Source organism: Heloderma suspectum, chromosome 4 (genome assembly GCF_057233095.1).
Source record: "Heloderma suspectum isolate Gila_16-S chromosome 4, 16-S_ref, whole genome shotgun sequence".
In the NCBI taxonomy this organism is placed as follows: domain Eukaryota; kingdom Metazoa; phylum Chordata; class Lepidosauria; order Squamata; family Helodermatidae; genus Heloderma; species Heloderma suspectum.
Window position 1 is genome coordinate 282,510,031 of NC_139461.1, and position 11,100 is coordinate 282,521,130.

Here is an 11,100-nt window from a genome sequence, read left to right on the forward strand (position 1 = left end):
CTCCCGGAGCGTGCTCAAGTTCATATTCATTGCATCGGTGATGCTATCCAGCCATCTCATCCTCCGCTGTCCCCTTCTCTTTTTGCCTTCAGTCTTTCCCAGCATCAGGGTCTTTTCCAGAGAGTTTTCTCTTCGCATTAGGTGGCCAAAATATTTGAGCTTCAGCTTCAGTATCCGTCCTTCCAATGAGCAGTCGGGGTTGATTTCCTTTAGGATGGACTGATTGGACCTCCTTGCAGTCCAGGGGACTCGTAAGGGTCTTCTCCAGCACCACAATTCGAAAGCATCAGTTCTTCGGCGCTCAGCGTGGGTGAGGGATGTTCAACTCTCGAGGCAATTTGCACATTACGGCGCGTGCGGCTTCTCCCGTCCGGAGACAGCCACCAGACTGGGCGCACGCAGAAGCAAGCCCCTCTTGCACTCAGCGGGGCTTACTCCGAAGTCCTCACGCGAAGGGGCGCGGCTCGACGCAGGAATGCCGACCAGGCCACACAGTAAGTGCGGCGCGTCGCGGCGCGCAGGCGCGGCCAGGCAGCGCGAGCGACCGTTGCTGACTCAGCAAACGGCGGAGCGCCGACCTCGGAGCAGCGCGCGCTCCGCCCCGCCCCGCCCCCCCCGGCGCCGCGAGGTGGCGCCCGCGCCCCGGGAGGACGGAACGCCTGTGACGGGCCGCGCGACGCAGCGCGGTGACGACGCGATACGGCGGCCGGGAGCCCTCCGGCCGCCTGTCCGCCGCGTCCTCGCGTGTCGCCAAAGTCTCCGGGCATGGAACGCGTAGATCGGTCGGCGCGCTTCTTGCTGCCCTACGTGGCGCACAGCTCGGTCCGGAGCGGGATGCCGTGGGCGCTGCTGGGCATCACGCTGGGCGGATCCCTCGTCAAGGAGTTGGGGCCGCTGGCCGAATCCTGCCTGAGCAACAAGCGCAACGTGCTCAACGTGTGAGAGGCGGGGGTTGCGTTGACTCTGAGGGGCAGGTGACGGGGGTCGACCAGGGTCTGCAGGGTCGGGGGGGGGAGGCGGGATCTGGTAGGAAGGAGCTGGTTTGTGGTGGGCGCAGTTCAGCCTCCGCGAAGGGGCTTGTCCGGGGTCCTCCTGACGGGGAGGGGGCAGAATGCGAGGAGGGAGGTGGCTGTGGCCAGTGCTTTCGAGAGGAGCCTTTCGACCAGGAGGGACTTTGTTGTTGTTGTTTATTCGGTCAGTCGCTTCCGACTCTGCGTGGCTTCATGGGCCAGCCCACGCCAGAGCTTCCTGTCGGCCGTCGCCACCCCCAGCTCCCCCAAGGTCGAGCCCGTCACCTCCAGAATATCTTCCAACCACCTTGCCCTTGGTCGGCCCCTCTTCCTTTCGCCTTCCACTTTCCCTAGCATCAGCATCTTCTCCAGGGTGTCCTGTCTTCTCATGATGTGGCCAAAGCACTTCAGTTTTGCCTGTAATATAATTCCCTCAAGTGAGCAGTCTGGCTTTATTTCCTGGAGGATGGACTGGTTTGATCTTCTTGCAGCCCAAGGCACTCTCGGAATTTTCCTCCAGCAAATTGGGGTGTGAGGGGGATCGGTTATATTTACTTATTAGAACTCAGTTTATATTCTGTGCTATTAGAAACAAGACTGTTACTATAGTAAAGCAGCCTGCCGAACCAACCTGGTGCCCTCCAGATGTGTTGGACTACAACTCCCGGCATCCCAGGCTGGCAGGGGACTGCTGGGAGTTGTAGACCAACACATCTGGAGAGCACCAGGCTGGGGAAAGCTGTAGAAAAGAACTGCCCTACCTGCTTAAGCCAAGCTACCACAAGCAATCGAAAGAAACGCGTTATCTTGAAAGTGTGACAGGAATACTAGTTTCAGTAATGATAGTGGATTCTCTCCTGGGCACATGCTTTTGGAAGACTGCCGTATACTGAGTCCATCTAGCTCATTATTGCCTATACCAACCTTCCCAGTGCCAGATGTTCTGAAGTACAACTCCCATCAGCCCCAGCCAGCATGCCAATTGGTTGGGGATGATGGGAGTTGTAGCCCAAGGTTGTGGAAGCCTGATCCACACTGAGTGGCAGCGGCTCTGCAGGGTTTTCCCCCAATCCTATGTGGAGATGTCAGAGGTGAACCTGAAATCTTTTTTTGCAGCACCCTCTCCCAACTGAGTATTAGCCAAGATGCTCAGCACATATGACCTCGTAGCATATGTTGTTCTCAATTAGATGCCCCTAGTTACCTGTCGGCTTCTTTTTAATTAATCTTATTTTTGAGAAATAGTTCCTTTTGAACTAAGGCTGCAGGCAGGGACTGTCTTCTTTGTTCATTGATTGTAAACCGCTCTGGGAGCCTTTTTTGGCCGAGGAGCGGAATAAAAATACAATAAATAAATAAATAAATACACACATGCATATTTAATGTGATAATTTTGTGACCACTTGAGCTTTTTAAGTCTTGCATCAGGTCCTGGACACTGCTTTAGATTAAATCAAGTGTTGATTTAATTTAAGATTAAATCAAGTGGTAGGGTCCGTAAGTATCAGGCACAGCACTTGCCCCAAAGAACTGGAAATTAAGGAACATTAACTAGGATAGATTTATAGATGGATGTGGATGGTACAATTTTGTAATTTCTTTGATAGCATCTCTAACACCTAACTGGAGCTTTGTGTATTTCTCTTCAATTTCTCTCCGGCAGCTATTTTGTGAAATTTGCTTGGGCCTGGACACTCAGTCTGCTACTGCCTTTCATCAGCATCACCACCTACCATGTATCCCAGAGCATTCTGGTGATGGTTCGACGCCTCAGTGCTCTGATAGTTGGCACCGTCATCTGGTATGCATGCACAGGGCTGTTCCTGCACATTGAGGACCTCACAGGCACCTGCTACAAATCATCAGCCCTTGATGTACAGCACCGGGAACATCCCAACAAGCTACAGTGCCAACAAGCTGGAGGCTTCTGGCATGGCTTTGACATTTCGGGGCATTCCTTCCTCCTCTCATACTGTGCCCTGATGATTTTAGAGGAGATGGCCGTGATGCACAACATGAAAATCCCCCTGGACCCCAGACCACAGAGAGTGGTCAACATTTTGTTCCTAGCATTGAGTTGCTTGACCCTGATCTGGCTGTTGATGTTTCTTACCACTGCTGTATATTTCCATGACTTCTTCCAAAAGCTCTTTGGCACCTTGGTGGGACTTCTTGGTTGGTATGGAACATACAAGTTCTGGTATCTAAAACCTATTTCTCCTGGACTTCCTCCCAAAAAAACTAGTTTGAGTTCCCGAAAGTTTAATCATAGTCTATAAAAACAGTATATGGGTTAGTATATTCTTTATTTGATAAATAAAGAATATTGTTTATTTGATCATCTAATTTTTAAGAATATTATTAACAAGCATATTTAAAGAGAGGGGCAAAAGACCAATTTTTTTGGCATTCTGACTGGAGGTTGTCTAGCTTCAGATAGGAAGGTGCTGCTGTTGGAATTCTACTAATTGCAAGGCAGATGGTTATCTGTCTTGGCTAACTCAGTGAAAACACTAATGATTGTGTCGGCAGTCAAGTCTAAATTCTAGTAACTTGTGGGGAGAAATCTCCTCTTGAGGTCAGCTACAGTCTCATTCTCTATGAAAGAAGCTAATTTCATACACCAAAGGAAAAAAAATAGAATTGCTACAAAAAGGTAGCATCCTACAAGCGGAAAACCATTGTTGGTTCAGCCAGATGTACTGGCCAAGGGAACTCCCTAGCTGAGGGTCTAGCTATTCTGGCAATATTCAAACATTTTGTATCAAGTTACCTTTTTGCCTCATTATGATGTCCTGATGTCAAAAATAGAGCTTGGTACAAAATGAAGTTTCCTGTTAAGTAATTACCTGAGCCAATATGTTTGGGTAAGGGAGGGCTAACAGCTGAATTGGTGGTAGTGCCATGTGCGGATTAATAGCACAAAAATGTGGACATAAAACAACTCTTAATTCTGTGGATAAACAATTTTTTTTAGCTTATTAGATGTTTTCAGTTTCCAGACTTCTTCCCTCCCATCTCCTCAGACTGCTACAAAATGCCTTTCCAAATCATTTTCCCCCAACCCTTGTGCTAGAATTTATGTCACCATGTGATTAGAACTGTTGGTGTATCTTGCCATTTCACATCTGTAGCAATATATAACACCTCTGATTGTTGTGACATACTTTATATTGGCAATCAAAGCGCTCTTGTTAAAGCAAGGGCGTTGGTTACAAAATTGCAGCGTTCACATCCTTCACTCTTGCCTTCATCTATTAATTGAATGTCCTGGTTGGCTTCAGCAGAAAGACATTTCTTTATGGGGATTTGTTATATAGTGATCCCTTTACCCATCCTTCAGCACTGGAAACAATCCATAAATGATCTTGCTTCCAATGAAATGTTAAAATGAAATGTAGGTTGCTTTGTGTTCCCCTCCCCCATGGTGCTAACTTTAAACACACACACACAATTTTTATGTAGTTTTATTATGCCATTTGCTCCAGCTCTGTGACTTGGCCAGCTGCACTGAATGAGAAAGACCATTATTTTTAATTCTAAATATATTTTTTAAAGTTTCTACTTTAATGAATGATGCTGCTTTGTCTGTTGTATCCAGAGGCCTAGTATAATTCTGAACTCCTAATATATGTGTTGTAGTTAAAGCCACAAAGTTTGTAGCCACTAAGCTCTCAGTTCCAGGGTAGTTCTATGGAAGTTGTTAACTCTGCTCCAGAGATATGGGGGGTGGGTTGGGGGTGGCTGAAGACTCGCACCCCCAACTCCAAACCGATGGGGATATTTCAACAAGTGGTTTGAATATTTCAAGTTAAGTGTGTAACCCACAAGCCACTTGAGAAGGGGTATATGTATTTAAACTGACAAGCAGCTCAATCCTAAATGTATTTGCTTATACATAAGTGCCTCCAAATTTCATAGTACCCCTAAGTATACTTACATGGAAGTTACTTCCAAAGTGATCTAGTGATGTACGTATGGCACATTCATTTGTTTAATGGAATTTTATGGCCATATTCCCTTGAGCAGTTTCCCAGACTGAACTGCCCAAGTTGCTTTTTTAATTCCTGCCAACCTAAAGTATGGCTTCTAGGAAAGAATATGTATATTGCAGGTCTAGACTGCAGGCAGGTAAAACACCTTAGTAGCTCACAGCCCCACTATTTAGGATTATGCTGTTTTTCTCTCTGACTTCTGTGGCATCTGCTTGTGCAAATATGCCAAATATTAATGACTAATGTACTGAAGATAAGGATTGGTTCGCATAGTACTGTTTTTCCTACATGAAAGCAGTACAGAACCATTCTTAGCCATGCATATGCCCATAAACTGGAAGCAAAGAGGAGGTAGACAGCTCCAACTGCCAGCAGTTGGAGGAATTAGATGACATGAAATGGGGTGGGAATAACCACATGGCCGAATGTGAATTGGGGATTTGTTTAACTTCTTTCTGTAAGCTTTTTTTAGGCATCCTTCTAGAATAAAAGTCAGGGTGGAAATAAAATATTAATAAACTGAGCTAAATTCATATGTGGGGGACAATTTCTATGACCGTAGTGGGACTTCCTCCAGCCATCTGATCACAGAAATCTCTATGGCTGTAACCCTTTGGCAGCCAAGGTCACACTGATTTCCCCATGCAAATTAGTACCTAACGATGGCTCCATGCAGCTTTTGGGTAGTGAAAAAGTGAGGTCTGATCCCAGGTAGTATATCTTTCAGTTGGCTGACATCTTGCCTAATGGTACTATAAACACGAAGCTTACATTTATTTTTGCTTTAGTATTCATTTTTAGTATTAATTGTGCATTGGATTTTTTTTTTGAAAAAACAGTATGTACTGACATCCCTTCCCTTATTTATGTGCATACATTTTTATGATTGCATACATTCTCTTGACTGTGCATATTAAATACTGTAGAACTGGTGGCTGAGTTTAGATATATATGATGTATCAGTGCTGTTTGTCAGCAGAACACTTTTATGGTACGTAAAGAATAGTTCTCTCTTGTCCTTCATGCAGTACAGTTATTTGGCATAATATTCACTTCATGTCAGTTATTTTATTTTGTTATCCATGATTGAACAAATCATGATAATAGCTGTAACAGTGAGTGCAACTATCCAATAACCTTGATTATTTATCGCAATGCTGAACTGCTTATATTTCCAATAGCATTATGGTAATGCCCTGATCCTAGATGCACATTTAAAAAATCTTTCCCATTTATTTCAGTAGAATTACCTTTTAGTAAAGGATTAGAGGTATATGGACTGAACATTTTAGGGGCATTTTGTTCTTTTCCAAACTATTGCTTCTGCTCCTGACCAGTTTGTGCCATAATGCTACCTCCATTTTTTGCTGCCTTTACTGGAGAGCAGATTGCCAGTTTCGGTAGGACCAGTAATCTCAATAAAAGTTCTGGACATCTCATAACTGAGGTCCTTCTAGTACAGATTCATGAAAGTCAATATAAAGGAATTTACGTAGCGTATCACGGCAAAAGACAGGCGCATTCTGTATTGTTGTGTCAAAAACTTCCTTTAATCTGCCTTTCCTGAGTAGGACCTGAGTTGTATTAACAAAGCTGCATGTGGCTTGTTTGGTTTTAAAAGCATATTGAGAACTTCTGTTATGCTGACCTGCTGCATGAAAACCAGTTGGAGTCTTGCCATTTACTTTCCCAGGGTGTGAGAACAATTCACTTTGACATATTTTGTGTAGCTAAAATGCAGGCTATGCTGTGTTATTAGGGTTTAAGAAGCATGGAGCCAAGTATGCCTCAAATACTAATCTATACTGGAAATAATATTTTAAAAATAATATAGCGGCCTTATCCGGTAAGCCCAATAAGACTTATTGAGAATACATTGTGCTGGCTTCTAATGCAAACCCTGTAAAGAAAAATGTGGGACTCAGATCTGTCACACTTGCTTGAGTAGGAGTTGTAGTTGATTCTAACCACGGTTCCTTGGAAGCAAGTCCAGTTGACTTCACTGAGTTTTACTTGCAAGTTTATGATCACATCATTAAGAGAATGATGGCATTGGGTAAGGAGGGTCACACAGTTAATATTTGGGGTGAGTATAGGGGTCCAAATAGTAGAAAAATATTAGTGATAAGAAAGCTGGAGTGAATGAACACATTCAAATTAAATTGAATGCCTGTTCATGCAAAAAGGTGTATATTTCAATTCTCTGGGTGTTTTTGAAAGTACACAACTTTGGACCAGTGTATATTGAACACCATTGTGATGATACTTGGGATGATTCCTCTGGGTGCATTCATATGTAGGGATGTACGAAACTCTTACCTGGCTCCGCGCCGGGCAATCCACGGTGCGGGGGAAGCGCTTCGTCCCTCTCCCCGGAATCCTCCCTGGCCGGCTCCGCTCTGCGGCAATTCCGCGGAGCCACCGGCCATAGCCGCCTGCAGCCGGACATCCAGCCGCTGGGCTGCACAGGGATGCAAATCTGTACGTAGCCTATCACGACTAAAGACAGGGACGCAAATGGCGGCTACGGCGGCCACCGTTTGCATTCCTTCCTATTGCCATGATAGGCTACGTATATATTTACTTAGCCTATCATGGCAACAGATGGGTGCAAATGGCGGCGGCTACGCCATTTGTATCCCTGCCCTGAGCCATGATAGGCTACATAGATACTTATGTAGCCTATCATGGTTTGCCAGGGAAGCAAATGGCGGCCGGCATAGCGGCCGCCATTTGCGGCCGCAGCATGGCAGCGGCTAGAGCTACCGGAGCTGCCGCCGCAGCTACCGCTGCTGGAGCCACCGGAGTTGCAGCCAGGTAGGCTCCATTTCGTGGGGCTTTCGCGGGGTGGTGGGGCGGGTTGCTCCGTTCCACCACGGATTCCGGGGGGCTGAATTCACTAGAATTCAGCCTCCCTGGGATCCGTGGCGGAATTCTCTGACATCCCTATTCATATGAAAATCACTCATGTGGATAAAATGTGGCATCCCAGAAACACTCCTGTGAATTGCAACTGCTGAGATATCTAGTGTCTCATCCTATCTTCTACAGATACGTTGCCTGGGTAGGTCCATTTGGACAAAATGTCTTCATTTGTATGTTAGTCTGGCATTTGTTCTGGGCCGCATGCCAAGGATGCTAAGCATTATATAGTGGAAGTTGCTTCCAGTCTCCCATCCCAAAACAATGGGACAGTATGGCAGGAAGCTCACACTTCATATATTACATCTTTGATATCAAGTGGTTTAAGGAGAAAACGTTTTGTACTGGGCTGTCGCTTCCTCCATAGTATGTGGCTACCCGGTGTGTCTAGTTCAGTCCCTGTCAACTATCACAAAATGTTTGTCGCTTCATACAATATCCATAATGTATAAACAAGGGGTGGGGGGTGTTATAGCAAAGTCTTACCAACTATCCTTGAACTTATAATTGGCAGTCTTCTGACAGCAGTCATGTAGATGGTTGTATATCATGGCAACAGATGTAGCATGGGTAAAATGTGGACATATGTCATGGAAAGGGTAGATGGTCCAGTACCAACGGTTTTCTCCATAGTAAAGAGAGCTCTTGTTTTGGGGACAACCACCTGATTTGTGAATATACTATGTAGTTTTGAAATATGGAGGGACCGTACTTAGTACACTGGTGAAATGCTGGATTTTTTTCCTCCTGTGCTTTTGAGTTGGATAATGCCAGCTGACTCTTACTTTGCATTATGCTTCTAGCAGTCTATGCAATCCAGCGGTAGGTTCTATCTTGTTTCTTTGTTGGAGGGGGAATACTTTATACAGTCTCTTTACCAGTGAGGTACAAATTAATTCACAGCAAGAATGGATGGGTTTGATTATACACAGCAAAAGAAAAATGCTGGATTTGAAATGGGGGCTTTAAAACTTAAATCACATATCTGAATTTTGTCCTTTAAAAATATATACATATACGTATATATATTGTACTTTAAAAGGCAGGATGCAAATATAGGAATGGATGCGGATAGGAAGTGCAATCATGACAATATTGGAGAGAATTACATTGTCTTTTCCCATTAAAGTGAATTCAATGCAACTTTTTGTCATTTGCATTTGTACAGAATTACAGGTGTGGGTTTTTGTGTATGAAATTGGGGAAGTTTTGAGATAAGCAAAATAATCCTATATACTAATAGCAAATTCATCCCCTATGTGCTGTTCCTATGAAGCTAAAGTGGCACTATCAACATCAAGAGGGAGGTATCAGTGGGTTTGGGGAGAAATCAAAGCTTGCAGAAGTGCAAAACTATCTACAGAAGAAAAACCTGAAAAACAACCCAGTGAGGATTGAGCATGCTCAGTGGGTATGGAGTGCCGGCTGACTGCTGGGAGAAAAAGAGAAAATGGGGATGGGGATGGAATATCTTGGAGGAGGACATGGTTGGCTGGGACCCTGAGCAGGAGCCCTTCACACTGCAACTAGTGGTGTGGCTTCTCTGGCAAATTTTGAATGGGAAATTTTTCCTATGCAAATTAGGCTAATTTGCATAAAATGATTTGTATCAGAAAATTTACAGTTTTCATCAGGAAACATTCTGGTGCCCTAAAGAGTGATCTAATTTAGGATGTTTACTTTATTTGTGTTTCGCAAACAACAAAGCAGCACCCTGTGTTATTTTTTTGTCCCAATACACCACAAGTATTTGATGTTTGAGGGGGGGAATTAAAGCACATTAATGTGATTTAAATGTTACATTGTCTAGGAAAAAAATATTCGAATCCTGAATTATCTGAAAAACATTAATTACAACTTCACCAAGCTTGCCTAATATTGTATTTACAATTGGCATCCATTCATTGTTACTAGCGAACTTATGAAATGAAAGTTTTTCTATGGAGAAATGAAGCACTGGAAAAATTTCCGCCCCATAAAACTGATTGCAACATTTTGTTGTAGGCTCTACTTTTTTCTAATGTCATTTCATTAACTTGATCCTGTGGATTATGCTGAAGATTTTGTTAACTTGATCCTGTGGATTATGCTGAAGATGTGTCTATACCAAAATATATGGCTGCAGTACTAAAATCACCTACTAAGAAATCTTGTTGAAAACTGGAACTTAATTTTGAGTAAGCATGAGTTATCATTTTAGGTGGCTTTAGTTAATTAGGTAAGGTTGATGGTCAAAAACATCCTTCCAGTCAGAGTAAGCATTTGAATCTTACTTGGATTGTCACAGAATTTACGTCTTCCCCTATTTTGCCCAAGGAGTCTGGAAATGGCTATGACAATTTGGGCATTGTTCAGTACCAGAGCACATGATTTGCATCCAGAAGGCCCCAGTATAATTCCTAGTAATTTCAGTTAAAAGATCTCTGAATTTACTTTAAAGAGCCACTGCCAGAGTAGATAATACTGGGCTAAATGGGGAGCAACTCTCTTATGAGGAAAAGTTATAACATTAGGGGGAAAAGGTGAGTTAAGGGGGAACATGATAGAGGCGTATAAAATTACACATGGCATGGAGAAACTTGAAAGGGAGAAGTTCTCCCTCTCTCATACTAGAACCCAGAGGTCATCCAATGAAGCTAAATGGTGGGAAATTCAGGACAGTTAAAAGAAAGTACTTCACACAGTGCATAAACGATGAAATTTGCTACCACAAGATGTAGTGATGGCTACCAGCTTGGACAGCTGTAAAAGGAATGGACAAATTCATGGAAAATATGGCTATCGAGGGCTACTAGTTATAATGACTATATATTATTTCCAGTGTTGGAAGCAGTACACCTCTGAATGCCAGTTGCTTGGGAACATAAGCACCACTCATGTCCTGCTTGTCGGCTTCCAAAAGGCATCCTCCCTCAACTGTTCCCACTAGCAGCCATTCCAGCAGGCTGTACTGAGGGAGCTAAAAAGGAAAGCAGGGCCAATACACCAGCCCTGTTAAAAGAATAAATCTTTCCCTACTCCCGTCTCTGTTCCTTTTTCCTTGTGTATTGTGGCTTTCTAGATTGTAAGCCTGCGGGGCAGGGACTGTCTTGTTCTATTGATTATATATAAACTGCTCTGGGACCCTTTTTGGCCAAGAAGCAGCATAAAAATACTTCAAATAAATAATCTGC

The 11,100-nt window shown here is 44.0% G+C and overlaps 1 protein-coding gene across 1 annotated transcript; it reads left to right on the forward strand.

Moving 5' to 3' along the window:
* The first annotated feature begins 691 nt into the window (after positions 1 to 691).
* FITM2 (fat storage inducing transmembrane protein 2) lies at positions 692 to 9,916 on the forward strand. The gene is made up of 2 exons (XM_084854010.1): positions 692 to 938; positions 2,674 to 9,916. Exons 1-2 carry the CDS (start codon positions 766 to 768, stop codon positions 3,287 to 3,289), a joined length of 789 nt encoding a protein of 262 aa, XP_084710136.1. The 5' UTR covers positions 692 to 765; the 3' UTR covers positions 3,290 to 9,916.
* Positions 9,917 to 11,100: the final 1,184 nt, after the last annotated feature.

Bases quoted from the DNA above. Each gene is read 5' to 3' on its own strand.
- FITM2 (XM_084854010.1), top strand. From the start codon at position 766: ATGGAACGCGTAGATCGGTCGGCGCGCTTCTTGCTGCCCTACGTGGCG. The intron at 939-2,673 runs GTGAGAGGCGGG...TCTCTCCGGCAG, and splicing joins AAGCGCAACGTGCTCAACGT to CTATTTTGTGAAATTTGCTT.